Source organism: Genypterus blacodes, unplaced genomic scaffold (genome assembly GCF_046128005.1).
Source record: "Genypterus blacodes isolate CSIRO-AG114 ecotype Tasmania unplaced genomic scaffold, CSIRO-AGI_Gbla_v1 ptg000054l_1, whole genome shotgun sequence".
Taxonomy (NCBI): Eukaryota; Metazoa; Chordata; class Actinopteri; order Ophidiiformes; family Ophidiidae; genus Genypterus; species Genypterus blacodes.
In genome coordinates, this window is record NW_027466866.1 from 666,502 (window position 1) to 689,166 (window position 22,665).

General features: G+C 44.6%; 1 protein-coding gene across 17 annotated transcripts in view; it reads right to left on the reverse strand.

Annotated features, from left to right (window-relative positions):
* adgrl2a (adhesion G protein-coupled receptor L2a) overlaps window positions 1-21,089 on the reverse strand; it is a 90,306-nt gene extending 69,217 nt beyond the window's left edge. For 7 of the 17 annotated variants that reach the window (XM_076151302.1, XM_076151300.1, XM_076151293.1 and 4 more), the window contains exons 1-2: window positions 14,336-14,499; window positions 119-301 (exon numbers count right to left, since the gene is read on the reverse strand). In XM_076151302.1, coding sequence (XP_076007417.1) covers window positions 119-301; window positions 14,336-14,381 — 229 coding nt within the window. In that variant the 5' untranslated portion in view covers window positions 14,382-14,499. Of the gene's footprint in view, window positions 1-118; window positions 302-14,335; window positions 14,500-15,802; window positions 15,964-20,414 lie in introns of those variants that run through there. The other 10 variants (XM_076151290.1, XM_076151296.1, XM_076151301.1 and 7 more) reach the window with 5 other exon arrangements.
* Between the last annotated feature and the right edge of the window lie 1,576 nt (window positions 21,090-22,665).

A 22,665-nucleotide genomic window follows, 5' to 3' on the forward strand; every position in this document is an offset into this window, starting at 1 on the left:
ACTTCGAAGAGAGTTTTGCAGTTGTTGAAGCTCTCGCTGAGTGACGCCGTTCAAACAAAACCATTTCTCCTGATAAAGTTTAAGAGGAAACAAGGGGGTTTGTTTCGGGTGCACTTACCCTCTGTCGAGTGAACTTGAGCTAGTGTGATGAAGAACCAGCAGAAGGTGTGTAGTTTCCACAGGGCGCATGCCATGGTGCCTGGTGTTGACGGTCGGCGGCGGGTTTGGGTTCTGGCTAAGTCTCCGATTAACAAAGTCCAAGCCCACGGGTCGCGATGAAGCTCATCGTTGATCCTCTCGCCTGTGGAGAAACGGAGAGTCGGTCAGGTTGGTGAGAGTATTCCACATGCAAGTTCCATTCCGACAACCCAACACTGTGTGAGGGGAAAATCCTTTAATGCTGAATGCTGAGCTCTTCACTGGCAGGTTAGGGTGGGACTGCCACTGTAATCAAACAGATAAGGCCCACCCTGTCCATCTCCTCACGCCCTGGGAGGCCCACTGTGCTTCAGCATTGTCCTTCAAAATAATTCTATTTTCACTCCAATCTGTAGTCTTATAAGCCCTTATAAAACACTATTACTGCCCCGTCTCAGAAAATTACATCTTTGAGGATTCTGAATGTGTTTTTGACCAATAACACTAACCCTACTGTTAGCATCACATGCTAAAAGGATTCATCAATATTAGTTCTACATACAGTCACAGTTTGATCAGGCTTAGTTGTAATCTAAGGATTCAGGGTAAAAAAACAAAAAAGCTAAAAATATTCACCATATTTCAATGGCTGTTTTGTTGCTGTTGAGATCAAGTATTAACTTCTATTTAATTATTTATAGAAAGTCACCTTTACCTCATTAAGGTCAGTTTCTACTTAGAATATTTCCCTTCTGCTGAAACTAAAGTTCCAAGGGTCCACTTAAGAAAGATAGTTTGTGAGTCTTTCCACCCCTGCTTGGGCCAAACAAACAAACATTACCAGGCAAATGGTCACCTCTCTCTGTGTTGTGACTGATCACAAACCAACTTTATCTCTCCGCACCCCAGCGATCCCGAATTCCACTCCCCACCTCATCCATACCCGTCTTTCTGGTGCGAGTGCTGTTTGAGTGTTTGTTTTGCTCTTTTTCACTACAAAAGCAAATGGCCTCCTCCCTGTCAGGGATACAGCGCTGGAGCCGTGTAGGGTTGAAACCTAATGCCTACCTGCGCGCCCAGGCATGCGTTTCACACTACTCACTGCTCCCTTTTGTCTGTGTGTTTACACTGCCGGGCTAAGCTCAGTCCTCTCACTCCCATGAACCATTAGCACATTCACCATGGGATATGGCATCACTCTGGCAACAAGGCACACAGGACCCCATTAGAAACTGTGTTTTTTTTCCTCCAAGCTTTTTAGCAGATCCAAAAAAACAACATTCAATTTTTTTTGCAGCATCTACAGCCTGCGATTGTTTGTTAAGATTCAAGACACTGCGTGTTATCCATCATCCTAGCAGCTGACAAGAGAACACAAGTGAAAAAGACGGAGAGGAATCCTGTTTGTCATATAGTCAGTCAGAGGAGTGCAAATCAGCTCCTCCCGTCTCCACGCCTCGGAAACTCCTCGGCTGGAGGAGTCTTTGATCTGTTTTGTCTTTGGTTCTCAGACAGTGTAATGATTCATCATCGTGAAAAACATGCAGTGCGCACACATTAGCCAACAAAGTTATAATTAAGTCTGCCATAATCAGCTCATCTAGTATGACATTACGTCTCACCTGAGACCTCTAATTTCAGAGCCATTTAAAAGAGGTTAACAGGAGCGCAGTACCCTGAGTCAGAGTGGATACTGTTTCAATGAAATAATCTGCACTTATGGGACTCAACAGATGAAACTCGACCATACAGCACAAATATATTTGATTCCGGCAAAATCTTTATGCTAATTTTTAGCTGATCGGTGCAGCTTAATTCAGTTTATGAGCTGAAGTTGTTCCGTATAATTAGACTGTGCTCAAGGTTGCCATGTAGAAGCTCAATCAGATCGCTTCTATGGATGGTACATTTACATTTACCATGCTGGATCGAGCTGCAGCAAACTGAAACAGCAGGTTTGTGGTGGTGGAGATGATTCTCTGTCCTCAACGGGGTCGCCATGCTTACAATTGGCGGAACCATTATGCGCCTGCATTTCCTCACCTGGCCCAGCTGATAAAGCAATGAGTAACTTATATTCAGGGAATGATGAAGTCCTATTATTTCCACCCATGTATACTCCATCTTTGTCTTAATTGCAGTACAGTATGCATGGAAACACACTGACTCCAGCTCTATTCTAAACGTATACTTAAGAATCTTTCTATACGCTCACAAAGCAGTGCCATTATCCAGTTTTTAGCATTGTATTTTCACATACACAAACACTCAGACTTAGGTTATAACTCAGCTACGGCGGTTTGCGGTAAACAAACTTCCACAATAACAAGAGTTACAGCAATTGGTTGCAAGTCAATTTAATGTTTGGAGGGACCTGTGGTAGCACTGAAGATAATCGAAAATAGAAATGTATTAGGTACATTTGTGTTTATTGTTTTCGGTGATGACTTTTCGGAGCAGCTTCAACACCAAAGCTCCATCACATTGGGATGATAGCAATAACATAAAAGCCGTTTAGGTGTCATTAAAAAAATAAATCAATTTTTCCATCAACCGGGGCCTTGTTACTCTCTAATCAAAGACCCTCGTACCTGAATTTGGTTCAATCCATGACCTCTGCAGTGAGTGTGCAAAATCAAAACAGCAATGCAAATCAAGACGCTGATGCTGGTAACGATTATGAAAGTGCATGTAAACACAGTGGAGATTAATGCTATAGATTCACAGCCAGACTGAAAAGTTCAACTCGGAACTGTGTTTCATGTTTTACCATCGTATCTTCAACTCTCGCCCACATTTCATTCTTTAAATTGTAAGCATTAGCCCAGTATGCATTCACCTGAGCATAACAATTCTGCATCAGAGCTTTATTTGGTAGCTGCAGGGTGTTTATGTTTATATACGTAAACAAACCATAATCTCAGCCTGAGATACAAGAGTCTATAGGAATATTTGCAACCCTGTCATCACTGCTCGATGTAAAAAAAAAAAAACTTAAATAAAGAGGCGGGTTGCTCAACAGACCTCCTGTGTCGGAACGCAAAAGGTAGCGACAGGACGCCTTTGCTTCCAAGACAGTCGGGGCCCCCTACCTCGAGAAAAATGCAGAACGTAGATCCCGAGTACGGCAGGATGGATGTTCTGTAAATCGATGATAACAGTCCTATACTTTAATATATTTTGTATCATGCTGTGAGTGTTTAACATGCTGAGACACCAAAGGCGTAGACTGGAGGGAGGCTGCCTGACTGCCGTTCTCCTCATTAGACGTGCTGAGGTCTCCCTTCTCAGCTGGGGGTTCCTTTGCTCTCTCTCTCTCTCTCTCTCTCTGTCTGCCTTGGAACAGGAAACCACCGGTGATCATACCCTGACTGTTGGCCCCTCCACTTGGCTGTGATCTCAGTTTGTGGTTCTAAACGTCGCCCGACATGAATCGCAATTCTTGAATGGGCGGGCTCGTGTAAGAGACGGTTTCGCCATGACTGTCGTTGTCGTCTTCATCATCATTGCCGTCGACGTCACTTCCTTTTCGATTTGTAAAGACGCGCAATGGAAGTGATGTTCTTCAGATGTTAAGCAGATTGAAAATGTCAACAGGCATCACACTGCTTTGGCTAAATATGAAGGCGGTGCAGGCAGATGTTTAACTACTGTGAGAAATGAAGAAGCTGCAGGGATGTGGGCCCACAGGCTTTAGGACATATGTGCTACTGATATTTCCACCAATGCGTGCGAGATACAATGGGACGCCTCACAATTGACAAATGTGCGACAGAAACGGCAAATTGCAGCGTTTGGTCTTAAAAAAAAAAACAAGTTACGGAGTGGAAAGGGGCTATCAGAACGAAGACAGCGGGAGGCGGGGGGGGGGGGGTGTTGATTGAAAAGGACAGTTTGATATGTGAATGTGGTGGGGGTCTCAAAACAAGAGGCAGATGTGAAAGAATGCCGGGACTCCTCCAGACAAAGCTCCTGGTTGTCCCTCTCCCTAGCTGTTAAGAGGGCCACTGGAGAATAGGAAAAAGAGCTGAGCCATTCTGGGGAGAAAGAGGAGGGGGGGAAAGGGAGGGGAGGGGGAGGGCGATAATAAAAGAACCTGAGTGGGGGGAGGAGGGGTGGCGGAGGTGGGGCTTAACTTACAATAAAAGATTGACAGCTTGCAAGTCTTGCTTGACCCTTGAATTAGCCCCCGAGCTTTCAACAAACCTCAAGAAAGAGTTGGGATGTTAATGGTCACGGAACATCACAGGGATGCAAAGGAGGGGGAAATACAGGGCCGGAGATTCACTAAAATGTAAATCAGAACCAACAGACCCCCACATGTTGAATAGGGGAAGACATTTGGTTTCCATTGGGTTTTCCCAAATGCGTCCTCATACATGAATTCATACATACTATAAGATTCCTCTTATCTCTGTTTCTCTTGCCCACTTTAAGGAAGAAAAAAAAAGCGGAAATACCTGGGGACACAGAGCTCAGTTGCAGAACATTCAGCCTCGGCTGTGGCGGAAATATATTCCCAAAAGAGATTGCGTTCCTGCTTTGACACTGCTGAAGATGTACAATTTGCAAGCGTAAATCAGAAAATTCTGACTCCAGAGGGGCGAGATTGGTCGGCTGATCGGATGAGTGTGCGGCCCCGCTGAGTCAGATGTGGGCCAGGGAAAGAAACGGAGGCTGACCTCTCTGCTGAGGGAATGATTGAGGGCGAGGGGAGCCGAATGACACCGCAGCCAAATACTTTGTGACTGCCGGCACCCCAAACGCAGGCCCCGACCCTGACCCCGACCCTGACAGCGGCTCAGCCTGTCAAATACCAGGTCGCGCACGCACGCCGCTCCACGGGACGGCTTTGCTTCTTTAGGGGAGAACGAGGGTGGGGTGGGATGGCTGAAGCATGATGGGGTTTCTCTTTTAATACCGTTACGTAAAGAACATAAATGTAAAAAAGAAGGTTCTGCATACTCATGCCTAGAGACGTGCCATCGTGGCATAAATAAAACACGCTGCTGCTCCGTTTCAATCCACTGGGACATTCCAATCCCCTCGCAGTCACACTATCGCAGGCTCACATTTACTTTTCATTTTCTGGTATTATCTAACACGCGCTGCATCATCTCTGAGTACATAAAAATAATTGTTTCTAAATCTGCCGATTCATAATGTTTGGAATGGTAAGTCCAAAGGAGTACAGACAGGACGCAATCATTATGACCAAACTGTAGCTTTTACACAGGCCACGCCTCCAACACAAAATGGCACGCGAGAGCCACGCGTGACGCTCATCGCTCTTGGTGTCTGCGCCATTCATCATTTTTATGAGCCACTCAATTAATCGATTAGAGTACTCCCCACTGGTCAAGACATATGGCTACTAAATAAAGCAATCATGAGCTAAACCCTGGAACACTCCAGCTCATCAATACATTCATGGAGATAAAAATGGAGGTGAAGTCAAAAACAAATCCATAAAAAAATGAGAAGGAAAACAAGCAAAAGTTTCTATTTCAGGTGTAGTTTTAACTGTTTAGAACGGACTATTATCAATGTGCCAATAAGTGTGCCAATATGAAATAGGTGGTGTTTTTATGAGTATATGATATTCACAACAGCATCTGCAGGCTGTGAGAGCTGCCTTGCCCTCTTCCTGAATATATATTAAACCCATAACCTCATAATCACTTTAGCAAAGCAACAGAAATCCTATTAGTGCTGAAAGATACCTACACCTGTCTGTCCACATGGATTATAGGCAGGTGATTTGCCACGGTAACAAAGTTTTAATACAGGCTCCATACATTTTTAGTTGTAATTTTGATGTTTTACTGGGAAGTGAAGTGGATTATCTCGAATGAAATTTCAAAATGTCATTTCCACTTGCTGATAGCACAAACCTATTCCTTTCAGGTTTGCAGAGATAAGAATGATTCAGCCTGGGCTGTTAAACGGTGTCTTTGCCAAATGTTCCTGCGCTTAGGAATTAATAGGCTGACATTAATACAGCAAGATAAATAGGAAGGTCAGGAATGGGAGACCAGCCATTATATGGGCATCTCATGGTGATAGTACCTGCCAATCAAGTCCAATAAGTCCTTGACACTGTGCGGTTCACCTTGGAAAATACTGAGCGCGTTGTGCAATATGCCGTACACGCTTCCACCGTCTAGAAACCCAATCCAATTAGTACACACACAAACACTTTGGTGGGTTGTTGCTTTGAGAGTGCATTAGGACGGCATAAAAGAAACATTTGTTGTGTGATCCAGCGTACCACGACTAAATTAGTCAAAACAAATAAAGGATTGCCTAGATTGAGCTCAGCAGTTGGCCCAGACCAAGACTCCAAACTCATCGTCTCCATTTCAGCAGGAGAGTGTCGCTGTTGCGTTGGAGCCAGAACAATACAATGTCATGTGGTCTGGACAGAGACAAACAATGGGGGACAAAAACGTAAACAGGCGCATATTCGCAGCTAACCGCAACTGCTGTCAGGTAAAAAGGCGGAACTGTGTCGGTCCAGAAACAGCGGAGGTTGGGGATTTGCTCACTGCGGTCACATATTCCATAATGAAAGCAATTATCGACTTCTGTAGGCTTACAACTTGTGTTTTATTTCTTGCAATGTCGCTCATCTGAAGCATGTTTACACACAAGGGACGATCTGGTCCCTAGTTTAAATCTGACACAATGATTTACTGTAACTGTATTTGTATGTTGCGCACCAGCAAGCAGCTTTCACAACGGGCCAACCCTCCCCCTCCGCCCCAATGTTCGGCTGAATGGTTAAAAACCTGCGCCGTCCCTCTATTAAGCACCTCGCCATCAATAATGCACTGTGATCGCCAGGCGTTATTAAACCGAATGATAAATTTTTAAGGGTGCCGCGCGTGCCAACACAAAACATGACCGAGGTAACGGAGAAGATGACTTGTCGGAGGCGCGTTTAAAATGGAAGTGGAGCAAGTGGGGAAGATAATCCATTTATCCGCCAAAGCGACGAGAAACAACAAGAGAATCTGCACGATCATCTTTTGCGGGCGAGAGAAAGGGTTGATTATAGAAAAACGAAGGAACATTTTGAAGCCACCGTGAATGCAGGACGTGTCATTGAGCAAATCCTTGTGGCGGCTCACATACACTGAATGTATAAGCCTGATACCGCGTTTGCAAACCATCATGTACGATTCACATTCAAATTGACTAAAAGCTTCACAAGCCTCCGCTGCTTGGCTTCTTTTTCACCCTTTTCCATCTCCTCCTCCACCTTTGTGATAAATAAATCTCAAATAGCTTTTACCTGGTTTAACCTCATCACCGCACTTCATGAAAAGTCAGATTTTGTTCGTGCAGTATACATTTGTTAAATATGTCAAGGAGGATTCTTTCAATCTTTGTGGACAAATGCTAAAACGTGTTCCAAATGCAGGTTTTTTTTTGTTTCTAGAACGGTGGATATTTTGAAGGGTGCTAATTCTTAGATTAGAGGCATGGTGCATAATGTGGCTGCCCTTGGCTTGGTGTCTAATTGAGGCTTTTAACCTTTTTGTGGCTCAGAGGAAGGACAAACACAGCCAAAATAAGGGACACCACATAATCTCAGCCCTCCCAAAAATAGAAAATAGTGCAAGGAGCGCGAGCAGCAGAAGCAGCAGCAGCAATACCAATGCTGCACAAATGAATTCAGCAGTGGAGTGGATCTACTGTAGCCTACTTCAACGTAGCTCATTTCCACCTCGGCACCGCTGTATCTGCTCTCAATCTAAACCGATGACACGGATGCCTCTGTCAGACAGCCGTGCGTTAACCTAAAACAAGGTAAAGCCCTCCGCGTCTCGTCAGGAAGCTCAGACAATAGAAGTGGGTGTAGTCTTTCCTCCGTGCAATCAGTTGTCAGCCCTAAATCTTCCCTGCGTACTGCCCTGACGGGTAATGGCTCTTGTTAAACCTGATGAAGGTATATTGACCTTATTTTTACCTCAAAGAAAATTGTAAAAGGCGTTTAAGCCGTGGCTCACAAATGAAGAGTTTAAACGCTTGGGTGCACAGTAAGATCAAAAGCAATTCCAAATGAAAACAAGGGAAAGAAGCTCTCACCAACCCAAAACACAGGCTTAAAAATATATACAACAAAGTGGAGCAATTTCATTTGTTTTGAAATTTGAGGCATTTTGATTTCATTTCACAGTTTTGGTGTCGCTGCTCCCTGCCCTCGCTCCCCCCCCCACCCCCCCAGCCACCTTCTGCCGTGAAAGAGAGACGGCGGGTTTTTAGGGCAGAGCTCATTAGCATAACATCAGCTCTGTGTGGGAGATTGTGATGCAAACAAGCTCAGATTGGCTCATTCCACCCAGTTTCTTTATAAAGCAAGGTGCTGCAGGATCCGTCTCCTGTCCGCTCAGTGTGCAGTGGATTGGCATCTTTGGGTCCGCAGGGAGCAATAAAAAGTTTCAACTTCACTCGGCATGAGAGAGGGGGAGAGAGAGGGGGAGAGAGAGAGAGAGGGGGAGAGAGAGAGAGAGAGAGAGTGAGAGAGAGAGAGAGAGAGAGAGAGAGAGAAAAGAGAGAGAGAGAGAGAGAGCTGAGCTTACATTTACAGGATAAAAGCAGAGAGCAGTGCTGCCTGCACTACTTTGCTTTGGCCCAAATCTGAAGAAATGCCACATCATAACTGAGAGAGGGCTGTTTCTTTGCAGTTATATAAAACAATATTTATTTTATCCGTATGTAGAATGTTGTATAGGGTATCTAAGGCATATTCAGCAAGTTTACATGCAAGTTAAATTTTTATTTTATTTGCTATCATTTTATATTGACAGACTCAGATCATCCAATTGCAAATGGATTTAGTCACGCATGTTAATGTTATCTTCTGATTAAGACACGTCTGCATGCAACAGACTCCTCCCACACTATGACGTAATTCTATACATACAGTTAAACTTTAATCTCAGCAGCGATTTAAAAAAATCTGTGTACTGCTACCAAGCATGTTTGTAAATTTATTGTAAGAAATACAGATTTTATTTTCCCTAAAAGCAGAAAATAAGTCAAAAACAGATTTTCTCTCCCAGCTCGCTCAAAACCGGATAAGAAAAGTTTCACTGAAATTTTCAGTAAAAGCAGCTCAAAACAGGCTCGCAGTAAAAAAGAGAAAATAAATAAATAAAATATAGTTGCTAAATATGTGGCAGTTTTTGTTCACTAAAAGAATTGATAATATAATTCTCAATTTAACACTAATCCGGAATTTTGAAGATAATTTAACACAAAATAATGAGCCCTGAAAGAGGCAAAAAAACATTCTTTTCAGACACTGAATTAAAACTCCAAATATGAGCAGGTACTTGGATTATGTTCGGGGCCCTCAGCCTCCACAGCAGGAATCATTTTGTGAATATTTCAGACATGGCTGCTTTCTTGTGACAGTGAAAGGAGTGAAAACAAACAGGATTTCCCCTTTTTTTGCTCTCTTTTTGGTAATAGGCCTAACATTGGTTAATTTAAAAGGGAGAGAGAAACACATACAGAAAAGCTGTCAAGCAGAGAGATAAAACATTCAGTGGGAAATTGTCTCCCTGTCACGAGGCCTTCCTGTTTTGAATACCAAAGGGATCCCAAACAAACGTTGAAAGGTTGACCAATTCCCTGCTCTGCCAAATGATAGAGCACTGCAATATGGGTCGCACCTTTGAACTGCAGTGCAGCGGCGGTTATCAAGCCGAGACTCTAATCTCTGCATCTCTGCATAGGTAATGCAACCGCTGCACATCCAACTTACACTCAATAATGACAGGAGGTTCACACTTGGATATGAATATGAAGTGAGCGAGCGAGTGATAACAAAGTCCCATGTTGGGAGACGTATGTAACACTCGGGGCTCTTGCTAGGGAGGGAAACTCTCCTCTGAAGGCGACATGCGTCTCTGTGCGAGGCGGTTGCCTAATTGTTCTTCTCGGCAGCAGAGGAGGATGAACCGCTGAGGACATTGCTTTCGTTCTCAACTAAAATGCTTACTTTAGAATACAGCAGGAAATGATTTGCTGTTTCTGATTCTCCTCAACTGTCTTCATAGGCGAAGTGATCTAACACACATGTGCACAACGCCGTAAAGAGAGAGATAAGAATGAGATGTTTTGAACGACCCAAGGGTGAAGAGTTTAGAACAATGCTGCAGTTTCGTTAAGATAAAGTACAATACAACAACTCCTTCTCGAACACAAGGTTGGAAAGGTTCAAATTGTGTAAACTTTCCACTCTTGTTGCACTCTGCTGCAGGGAGACTACAGCAAATCAGCCTCAAGCCCCCCCCCACACACACAAAAAAATGCACCATCTTACGCTCGATTACAAACAGCGGTGGTGCGAAATGGATCACCTCTGGTTTGCCTTTACCAGCTGATCAGCATTCCTCAAAGGTAGACCGGAGGATAAAGGCTTGTGTGTTTTAGCACGGTCCAGCACACAGTTGGATTTATTAAAGATAAAGATCTATTTTTTAAAGACTGGATGGGAAAACATTTGCACATCACAAAGTTCAGTGAGATGTGACTTCACCAAAGACGCTGTGAGGAAGTTGCGCAGGTTAAAAGCAAAAGACCTCAAAGCACAAACTCTTGACAAGCGAGTAAAATATTCAGCCCCTTCCTCTGAATATTTTGCATCCGTCTCCTCCTTTCATGTTTTATACTCAAAATATCCACGGCATTAATTATCTAATTTGTTTCTGGGCACGACAGAGTCCAGTTGAATGAATCTTGTTATGATCCCTTTCTTTCCACCTTGCTTGTGACTATATCTGATTTCAAGGCACTTTGAATTTATGTCTCCCCTGTGTCCTTAAGTAACGTTCACATAAAGAAAAACATATTTATGTCACGCCTTTGCTGACCTGTATTTGCTCTCGCAGTAAACCGAGTAGGCGTTCCGATAACACCGACGACATTCCCACATCTCTGGCTGATACTCGCACACTTCTGGTGGCTACACTTCAAAGCTACTGCTACTGTTCGTACAGCAAACGTGGAGTTTATGATAGGCAGATCTCTTAGAAGCCATTCTAAAAATATAAATAAAATAGCACGTCGCTCTAATACCCGCAGAGACGTTATCGGAGACTACACACAGAGAGAGAACGTATGTGTGGCTCTGTGCTACAGCTCCTCAACTACCCCCGGGCCTGCTGGACCTATTTCTGATGGTAATGGCTGCTGGAGCCGCATCCTGTCAGCTCACTCCAGACTCACGAGTAATCAGCTTGAGTTGATGAATGACGGAAATGCCACTGGCTTCACTTTTTCTTTCTTTTTTTGCGATGACAAAAAAGAAAGCACCCGTTTTTGCCTCGGTGTTCGTCTGTCCTCTTTACGCTGCTTTTTTTTCCTTCCCTCGCTCCTCTCCTCGTTTTCTCCATCAACTGCTACAGAATGGCACTCATCACATTGGCTCCGCTGCTGATGCTGAAGCTAAAAATGTAACGCGTGTTGCCGGGCACAGATGCGACGCTTCAAATTCGTGGAGTTTGCTGAGAGCTTTTCTGTCGCATCATTACATCAACTTTGCTGTGATTTTGACTTCGCTGTGATTCCCGGGGATCAAAAGACGAATCGGTTTCGAAGGTCCAAATTGTCTTTTGAAGCTTAATGTTCCAAATTTAATGTTCCAAATTGTTGAGACGCCAAAACAAGATGTATCGCAGATTACCATGACGCCAATATGTTGTTCGCTGATATTGCCTTTTCATTAAAATATTGGATGCGAGTCAATTGTTTGGTCCATCTGCCATAATATGATGGCGATTTCCCACTGTGCACAGATGACACAAAAATCGTCTAAAAGTGGAAATTAGTGCAGCTTTTTCAATTACAATTACAAATTTAGAACACCTTGTATGCACAGGTATTTCACCTGCTGTTAAATAGGCGTTTTCCCCCTTAAATAGTTCAATACCCAGCAAAACAAAACACAAAACAAGCCACAAAGTCTTAATGATGACTCTTAAAAATCAGGGATCGGTATCTGCCTTCAGTTGGAGGATGTACATTGGTTATTGATGACGCTGCTGACGAACCGAACTTACAGGAGGAATCTATAAGCGCTTGCCAAATTAGCATATCTCATGTCTACATCCATTTTTACTTGCTTGCTTCTCTCTCGGCAGGGCTACGCTTCTCTCATCCAATGATAACACACCGGGTGTGAAGAAGGAGCTGCAATTCTCACACCCGTCTTAATTAAAACCAGTACGCTAGGCAGTGAGTGGCTGTATTAGACGAGCAGGTCTGTCTAATGGATAAAGCACTCGGGGTATGTGTGATTTATAGCAAACTTCACACCAGCAGAGCCTCACACCTCATTTAGATGGAGACATGATTGAGTCATTAGGGTGGCCAGTATATGTATTTTTCCTAGGGAAATGCCAGGAAGATCAAATCGTACAGACACACACAGAGGTGTCAATATGAAGCGTTCCAATTTTGCATTATAAATACCTGAATAATTTTCTTCTCAGGGAGGTGAACTTATCTGCGGTATTTAAGATGCTCATTAGTTCACCCCGGGGCCGTCCAGCAGGATTTGCATCCAGCAGGCAGCGGCGGATGCCAGGCCCGGCCGCAGCTGTACAAGTAAAGCTACAACAGTGAAGTCGCCGGCTACTGTCGCTCAACCCTCAACAAATCTCCCCCCCCCCCCCCCCCCCGAGTTAATCCCACACTATCTGCATTCACGTCAGAACCACTTCCTCATGTCCACGCAATGCTTTTCACACTCCCCAACGTACAACTTCAATTTGGCAGGAAAGTGGACATGTTGCATCACTTCTCCTGGCTTGAAAGTCCCCTCGGCATTGTTCCCCTCCAATAATCTCTCTCTGAGACAGCATGATGTCTGTGTTATGATGTTAAATTGATCCAATGGCAATTTCTCTAAAATGCCTCTTTGATTTGTGCTTCACCTCTGCAGTTATACAGTCAACCAAATAAACAGGGAGCTGAAAATCTGCAGGCTTAGTTTTGTCACACAAACAATAGATAAAGGCTTCACAACTTCAACACTTATTGTTTCCGCTGTTGTAAATATGTGTTAATACGATGCTTAAAAGCCTTTAATGCTCCCAATTCGCTGGTAAGATAAGTTCATAAGAGTGCCAGGACAGCTACTTTCCTTCTTGGCTACAATACACAAGCAGATGCACTGAGAAGTCAGCGCCTTTATTCATCATTAACAATATTAGAGAGATAACACGTAGACATATCTCCGATCATTACTCAAGCTGGACAAATGGGTTGTAGGACGAACAAGTGGTGCTCAGGTTTGACCACACAAACACTCTCCAGCCTCTCAACTTCACACCCGAGCTCCAACAGAACACCATCCCGGCCCTGGAGGCACAAATCTTATTTTAACATTTGTATTCCGATTGATGCCTTGTCCTCTCTCCTTTCAAACATTTTCCCAAAAAGATTGACCCGAGCAAAGACCGCGGCCTCTGGCTTCTCACAAGAGGGAAAGAGTGATGCGGTTCTATGGCCGACAGAGAGAGAGAGAGAGAGAGAGAGGGAGGGAGAAAGGGAGAGAGAGAGAGGCTCTGCACCGAGACGGCAGCAGGTGCAGCTGTGACAGTTGCCGTGTTGTTGCTAGCCCCTCACTGTAGTCGAGATGAGGTTCACAGATGTAGCCACTCAGTGCAATGGTTTATTGGCTGCCTGAAACAATGCATCTCTGTCAAGAACAACTCCTCCTAAGGCCATTTCACTTGAAAAGTGCTCTATATGAAACAAGGCGTAGAAAAACCTCAGTCTGACACACAAGGTCAATTCTGCTCCACGGCAACGCAATCAAAGCTCTCCCTGCTCTGCCAAACACACAAAGCAATCACACTGAAATACAAAAACACATTTCTATGTAAAGGGATTTCTCCTTCTAAATTATTATTATTACTCCTGGAATGGAGTAAAGTAAATAATCAACAGAAAGTTTAACATTGTGACTATTTATTTCCATGACGCCTCCATTCTGTAAATGTTGCATGCTCGCTCCTTAACTTATTAACCAGATGCCACTGAAGGCAGCACTTTACCCTCGCGTGGATGTTGCGAGACATGCATTCCAATCATGCAACAACCGTCCATATATCCTGTCCGGAAAATTCATGGCGCCCATTGCGCGGTGACATTTGTTTGAGGCGAGAAAGCAAACCTGATTCCCTTTCTTCAGTTGGGTTCAGAGCCTCGCGGTGGTCCATAAAGTCCAGTCCGAGGGGCAGTGTTTTGTCGAAGTCTCACAGTAGTGGAGATCTGAGATAATATGACTATTGTTTTCCTGTAAAGCGCCCGGTCTCTTGCTTGTTCAATTACTGGAAGGAGCCTCAACGAGGGCGGTTAAATCATTTGCAGAGACATTATCTTACGCGGGGAGAGAAGGACAGAGAGAGAGAGAGAGAGGGAGGTAGAGGGAGAGTGAGGGGGGAGGGAGGGAGGGAGGGGGGGAGGGAGGGGGCAGACATAGGGGCCAAACTTCAGTCTGTTGCAGAGGAAACAGAAACATTTTTGTGGACCACACATGGAGGGTTTTGAGTGGATTCACGGCGGGGACTTAATAGACTGATACAGTTCTCTCTGATTCCATGCCAAAAACCGCATAATAACTTAAAATTGTTTTCATTACAGGTGATGACGGATATCTGTGTAGATCACCGGCGAAAAAGTAAACAGAGTCCATGACAGGGAAACAACCGCGAAACTTTGCTCGCCACACAAACAAGCCGTCTCGTACGCTCTTAGCTGTCAGCGTGAGCAATCATTAAGAGATAATTTGATTGTTTTTTCTCAAGCTCGACTGTGTTTGATGTCTCTGGCATACTAACGATTGACTCAGACAATTATTTTGTTGATTAGCTTCGGGTTTTTTTCCCAGCAACTTCCTATCGCTGTGATATTCCTCTGAAAGTCCCAGACCAGACGCTCAACTCCATCTGACTTGGCAACTATGAGCATGAACGACACCCTCACACGGCGTCTAAACCCAGTCTGAGGCTGTACAGTAAAGCAGCAATTATCAAAGCTTCATCTACTGGGTACAAAAAAGGGAGGAAGCATGTAGAATCGAAACTGAAAGGAGCCAAGTGCTACAACGTGTGAGCAATAACCTAATCTATGGAGGCTAATATGTTTCTGGCAGGGTTTCAAGTACAAATTAGCCAATGTTTTTTGTCCTTTTTCCCACATTTCCGACTGTCCTTTGGAATCCATGACAAAAATCCTAGCCGTGATCGGTCTGCAATCCGAACAGAGAGTATAATCAATCGACGTGAGCAGGTCGGAAAAAACTAGCCACCTATGAACTTCCTTCGGAGCGCCTTTAACATGAAATATTCCTCATTGATTCTTTTTTTTTCCTTACATGGTCGTTGCAAATTCTTGCTGTTGCTAGATCGGATGGTTTTCAATCTATTAATTAACTGGAGTACCGCATAAACCGCTACACAATACGTACATTGACACAAAAGGTATCTAAATAATTTGGTAGCCGCCCAGACATCTGAAGAAAATCATGAGGTAGAATAAATAAAAAGACAAACGTTCGGAGCTTAAAAATACCAGTTTTACCAGAATAATATCAGTTTGAAAGTCGAAACAGAACATCCAAAGCCCAACACGGAATTACCTCAGGAAAAACAAAAAGGGGAAGCTACGACTTTTCTCTCTTGCCTTGAGCCACAGCAGCAGCAGCTTGTATGGAGGAGCCATATTGCCCTGGTGTGTTTACCCGCACGGTTCCTAAATATCAGCAATGTCTTGTTGGAAAGATTTTTAGGGACTGGGGGGTGTGCTTCATTCTCCTATAATCCAGCCGAGACGTTGCTCCATCCCCTGGCAGACGCCGGCAGATCTGCCCCCCCTCCCCCTCCCTCCCAGCCAGGCCTCGCTCTCGGCTGCTATGGCGAAGGCGCAATAAGTGCTGTTTACCCAGAGCCTCGCCTCCCAGGTTCTTGCCTGTCACACCCAAATTGAATATTTTCCCAAATAGTGTTGCAACCGTGCTCAGATAAGGACAAGCCCTGTTCACATAGCACAAGGGTGAGGCCGTGCGTGTGTGTGTGTGTGTGTGTGTGTGTGTGTGTGTGTGTGTGTGTGTGTGTCTAATCTTCATCAAATTGGAGGGTAAATACTATGAATGAAATGAGAGAAACACTCATGCATAACAGGTAATTATAAACTATCTATTTTCTTAATAATTGCTCATTTGCTTATTTATTAATTATCTTAAAAAAATATTTAAAGTCACTAAAATAAATATAAGCTAAATAATTCATCTATTTTTATAATTAAAAAAACATCTGACAGATTTTTTTCCATCATGCTAATTAATTACCATGGAAATATCTTTCACTGTAGATGTGTGTGTGTGTGTGTGTGTGTGTGTGTGTGTGTGTGTGTGTGTGTAAACAGTACACAGCATATATTACCAATAACCTGATACTAAACACCTGAGCTTAGTGAGCTGAGTAAGCAGGCTGATATTTTACGACACCAGGATAAGAGTTTTTACAACCCCAGTCCGCACTTTGCACTCATTTTCTCTCTCAAAACATTTCTATAGAAGCGACCAAATGAGTGAGCTGACGACACGCAGAGAGCAGAGCAGCTCGGGGACGCTGCCACTTGACCGGTGCAGCGAGAGCAGCACGAGCACCGTCGGCTGATATCCAACATTGTTTCTTTCTTTTTTTACGAGGGCTTGAATTGGCCCCTCGCTCTCCGCCGCCTGTGTCCTTGCTCTCAGTAACGTCCTGCCAGGGAAATTATTTAGGCAAGCAGAAAGTTTCACCTGCCATTCCAGGGAGGGAGGGGGGGGACACAGAATCCCCCAATGCACCAGAGGCCTTTGGCAAGTGGAAACAAATGTTTCTCAAAATGGCAGGGACGGGAACAACCCGCACCCGGCGCACAGCGTTTTTTACTGATTGCCAATCGTAAAATAAAATCAGTCATGAAAGGGGTGGTGGTGTTTGGGCCCACCAAAGGCCTGCACGTTACATCAAATTTGCCATAGCTTTCTTTTACAGCCGTGTTTATTCCCTTTAATGGTGAGCAGTTATCCGCACAGCATGGCTCCATGTAGGTGGTTTTAGCAACAGAAAAGATTGCGTCTGATACACAAACCCACCATTTACACGCCACATAAGCAACGGGATGTAAATCTGGATGCCTTAACTCCTTGCAATCCTCTACTTCTGACGCCTTTCGCATCGACCGCCGTTCGCTTTGACTTTGAAGGGCAGGAACGAATTTGCACGTTAAAATTGCTGCTCGTTCCTCACAACCCTGTAAGGACAACAAAGCACGGGACGCTCGCGGAGGGAAGATGAGCGAGGATTTAGTGGTGCTCGGCATGGATAAAGCACTACATCTCTCAGCTTTACCATTGGCACAAACCATCCATTCAGACACAATAAAACCCTTAAATCAGTCGTATGGACTCTTCAGTCGCTCTTTAGACAAAGGCAACAGGCACACAGACGAGGCTGTCAGAGAGAAGGCAACAAAGACAAACTAAGTAGACGCTGCCACTAGTAAAAACAAAATAACAGAATAAATCCAGGGCCTAGTTTGTTACAATTTAAATAGCGGGGAGGGTTTGGACTCTACGACGGGGGGGCCTGTGTTTATGGATGAGTCCTATACACAGTAGAGTACAAGGGCCCGGCTGCTGCAGCTGCTCTGCATGACGACGCATTGGAGGAAAAATATTGTGGCGTTAAATGCAGTGACAGCTCATAATCTGACAAATTCTGATGCATTCACGCCCACTCCCTTTCACACTCACCAGCTTAATAGTCGTGCGAGCTGCGAGAACGCGACACAAAGTGTGTAGAGAGAATATATATATATATATATATATATATATACGTAGCAACTCTCCCAAAACAGATATTGAAGCATGCTGGGCTATATTGATCTGCGATGTCGAGATGAAGACAGAGGCAAAGAGAGGCAATCTGGTGCTCTGTTAGATCAAGAGCAGCTGCAGTTCTTTGAAACCGGACGCACTTCCACTGAAACAAGACTATAGATTGAAAAAGGTACTCTCACACACACAACGGAGTCATCGCTAAAATGCTTATAATGGCGAGCTCGGGCTAAAGATATCCGGCAACAGACATTTCCGTAAATAGAAAGTTGCCTTGTCTGTCTTTAATCAGGATTCACGTGTAGTATCGTTGCGCAAAGAACATCAGTTTTTACACACAACAAACTGATAAAAATGTTCTTTGTAAAATATTCTAATTCCAAAGAATAGTTTTGTTGTAAATTTTCAAAAAAGATGTCACTCTACACTTGGGGCCATTTTCTTTTTTTTTGTGCCTCATTCGTCTTTTACGTCACAATAGAATGAAAAGGCTGTGTGAGACCTTGGGACACGTTCTCTCTCTCATCGGGACATGGTGGGATTCTGTTGTACACAATAGTTCCTACACAAGTATTTAACAGAGACAGAGAGAGGGCGAGAGAGGGGGGGAGAGAAAGAGCGAGAGTCCCCCAGTTTTACCATCTCACGCTCATTCTAAGCCCCTTTTCTAAGGCTCCAGCCAAAAAAACAGTGGCAGAAAATACATCTCCCTCCACTGTGCACAGCTCGGACCACTTTGATATGCTAATACGCTGTGCTCCTTCCAAACAGCTGGAATTTGCACTTTGCATTAATTCAAACATTTTCTTAGGCGAAAAATGAATTTGCCATAAGGAGACTTGAAGAAGAAGAAGAAGAGGAAGAAGTGTTTACATCCTCCAACCTATTTCGAACACACTCCTTATAACTCACTATATGCAAATATGCTCCCTGTGTATTCAACTGAGAGCTGCTCTGCTCAGAGTTTTGAGGAAGATAAAGAATCTTCTTCTTCTTTTGTTTTCATGACCTCAAGAACACACAAAAGGTCTTGTATGCTGTTCAACTTAAGACAGATACTTTTGAATTCAGACCTGCAGTTAGGAGATGATTTAGCGCTAATTTAATTGGAGAATTTTGTTTAAAGAACAGGCAGATTTTATTCCACCCTAGAGTTGCTGTGATACGAACGTCTTCTTCTGCTTTTATTTGATCGCTTCAATGGAGATAACGAAACGCTGGCAGCAGTGGTGGATCGTAACACAGGCAAGGGATTCATACGCGGACGCAAGAACGTGACAAAAGCCGAGGGCATCTGCAGGCAGGGGGGAAATAAATCCATCCCAATCCCGATGATCGATCAGTGAATATTGCTGCCTTGCCTTTGCCCCCGGGCTTGAACGCATCACCGGCCGCTGCTCGCCGCGCCGCGCCGCGTCGCAACCGCACCGCGTGTGCGCTCCTCGCCTCATCTACTCACACATGTTGGATAAGACGCGTTCGGAGGTGAAGGCCTAAATGATAAAAGGTGCCGTAAAACAAAGATGTAATTTTACTCGCCGCTCCGTCTCTGAGTGAAGGCCAAGCACCCTAATCAGTCTCGTTTATGGATGTTTTGATTATATGTACTGCTTGATGGAGCTCCGTGACATTTCACTGTGCCTACAGCGCATTGCATCAGAGGCTATCTGCGGCCAAAAGTGTCATTATAACACGGATAAGACAGGAACACAGGCAGGCTCAATCTCCTTGTTTTAACTTTCTATAGAGAAGTAGCCCAGTGCTAATTATAATGGATTATCCCCTGAATGCTCTCCGGAATCGCACCGACATCGCTTCTCAGGTCAGAGCTCCCAGCATAAATCCCCATTCAACCGAGGAGAGATTTAAAAACCTGGTGACCAGCAGCACCACCAACTCCACCATCAACTTTGGAGGCAGAAATTCCCCAATTAAACGGCTCTTTGCGTGTTGTGGTTCACGTAAACGCACCACTGCCTCCACTTTTAATACTTTCCATTCACCCCAAACTCGGCAGCCGAACTAAGACAATCCACATATATGGTTGTGTTTTCATGAGCACATTTTCGATTACGCTTAAATGAACCCAAAGACTTATTTTGTTCTTGAATGTTTAAAATATATATACTGTTGTATTTCCCCTCTGCGTTTCTTTTTACTTTGATAAAACAGAAATGTAGCGCCTCAATTCCCTCCTAGAAGCAAAAAATATACAAACCTACGAGCTGAGTGAGAAAATAAAAAGAACTTTCTTAGTTTCTCCACTCGGGCTAAACTTGTCAAAACGCTGCTTAAGGCTCTGATTTATGAAGCGGCGTTAATGCGAGATTAATTCGCCAAGTACACAATCGGAATCGGCTCTTACCTTTCTTGAAAAGCAGTCAAGCCCCAAATGAGGAAAACTGAAGTCGGTTAAGGAGGAAATGCGGAATGGTTGGGGGGGGTAAAAAATGTCAGATAGTGGAAGTGTCTGATGGGGACTCCTCTGCGGCGGAGAGAGCGAGTCTGCAGGGCTGAGGCATGCTCTCCTTATCTGGGACTATCAGGCGGTGGCGGCGGCGGCGGGTCCCCCTCTCAGCCCGTACATCCCCCCGCACCGGACGCACACTTCCATGGCAAAGTGTTGCTCCGTCTCAGTCTCAACTCCTCCGGCAACCTCAGCGGCTCAACTACTCTCGCGGCTTCTCCCCGTTCAAAACGTGTGCCCCGTCCGGGACTCCAGAGCGGCAACAACAACAAAAAGAAGCCGGAGCTCGGGAGTGGGGGGGGAACCAAGAAGAGAACACACACTCACAGAAACACACACACGCGCGCTCACACACACGTACTGGAGTTGAGTGAGAGGGACACACGGGGGGGGCTTTTTCAGTGCCCGGTGAGAGCTGAGGTCAAGGGGGGAGAAGGAGAAGACGACGAGGGTCTCCGCTCCGGCTCTGTGGGGAGTTTGTGAGTGTGTGTGTCGGCTCGACTGTGCCGAAGATCCCGCTCGCGGCGCGGAGACTCTTGGTGGAAGCAGCGCGAGCGGAGCGGAGCTTGCCAGTAAAACAGCGCCAGTGCGGTGCGGAGCAGGCTGCCGTCTGCACGAGCCGTCTGAGCTGAGACGCCTGCAAAACACGGCATGGATTTCCTCCCCCGCGCCGACCCGGAGTCTAGACCTGTGCAAGTGCAACACAAACTAAATCACATCAACTTATTATCATGTCCAGCAAAGGCGAGACGAGAGCTCGACTGTTTTTAGAAGCTAAAAGGAGATTCGGCAGACAGGAAGGAGGTTATCAATATATCCACCCCCTCATTTTGGCCCCTTTCCACATTGAAACGTAGCATTCCCTTTCTTTTTGGGCAAGTGGGGCCCATGCCCTGTCACAGTAGGCAGTCCAGCCTATTCAGCCAATGACAGAAGGCTTATTCTACTGTAATACTACCAAGCATCAAAAAGGAAGGAGTATGGAGTACAGGCAGCCCTTCCCTCCCCCCCTTCTTCCCCCTCCTCATCCTCCACCCAGCTGGCCTCGTAGGAACACCGGCGGGCCCCAGTGGCACCGGTTGAAGGAAAGCCGAGCTACCGCTGGTGTGTACAACCAAACACTTCTTTCAACTGGATAATATCTTCCCATTAGCGAGAGTTGTTTCCCCCCCCTCACTATTCTCTAACATGGTTCATGATATCGTTCTGCGGTCAAGGGAATATTATCAGGGAACTGTGGCTTTGACCCCTGCGCTTCTTTATATTAGCCGTGTGTAACAATGGTGATTTACAAGCTGTATTCACTGTATTATGCAGTAAATTACCACCTCGTCCTCCATGTCGGTTCAAAGGGGTATTTATTTAAGAAAAAACTCTAAACTCTGAATCTTTAATTGTCATCCCGCCTTTATTATTTATTTTTAACATTTTCGCATGATCTCAATATTTAAATCGGAGAACACTTTTTAACTCAGGCAGTTCATTGCGACTGTTCCTCATTTGGCTCTTCCATTTTGTGGAGCCTTGGAACATGTTATGATCTGGTTGAGGAATTCTGTCCAGAAACATTATGGAGCAGGACGTGGGTACACACCTGGCTTCAATAAAAAACGTCTTTCACCCGCGATGGGGAAATGTGGATTTGAGTCATGCTTGCCAGGTGAAGGTGAACGCAGGAGAGGGGCAGGCTTGTGTTTTCATAAGCATATTTTTACATAATAATACAGGCATTTTTTGCAAGGGACAAAAAAGAGAAACAGATGTAATAAAAGGTCACCCACTGGCAGGCATCCATATCTGGAGAAATAATGTTTATTTATAAGCAGAGACCAAAAACACATGTGGCGTCTTTATGGCTATTTTGAATAGCTTAAACTGCCATTTTGCATGAATTCATCTGCTCCTTCAGATTGTCAACAGAGGGCATTAGACTTTTATTGCTATTCTTCTGTATGAATACATTTCCACTGAACTTTAGAAATCACAACCAGACAGAAATCCCAAACAGGTAAAGAGTTATCAGAGGGAATCAGTGTGACTCTCACAGCAATTAAAATCATACTAATTACGGACCACCTTGTGTTTGTGACCCCGGTTTGCAAAGTCACTCCTTTGACGAGTCACAGCGGATGCACATCAATTGTTTGTT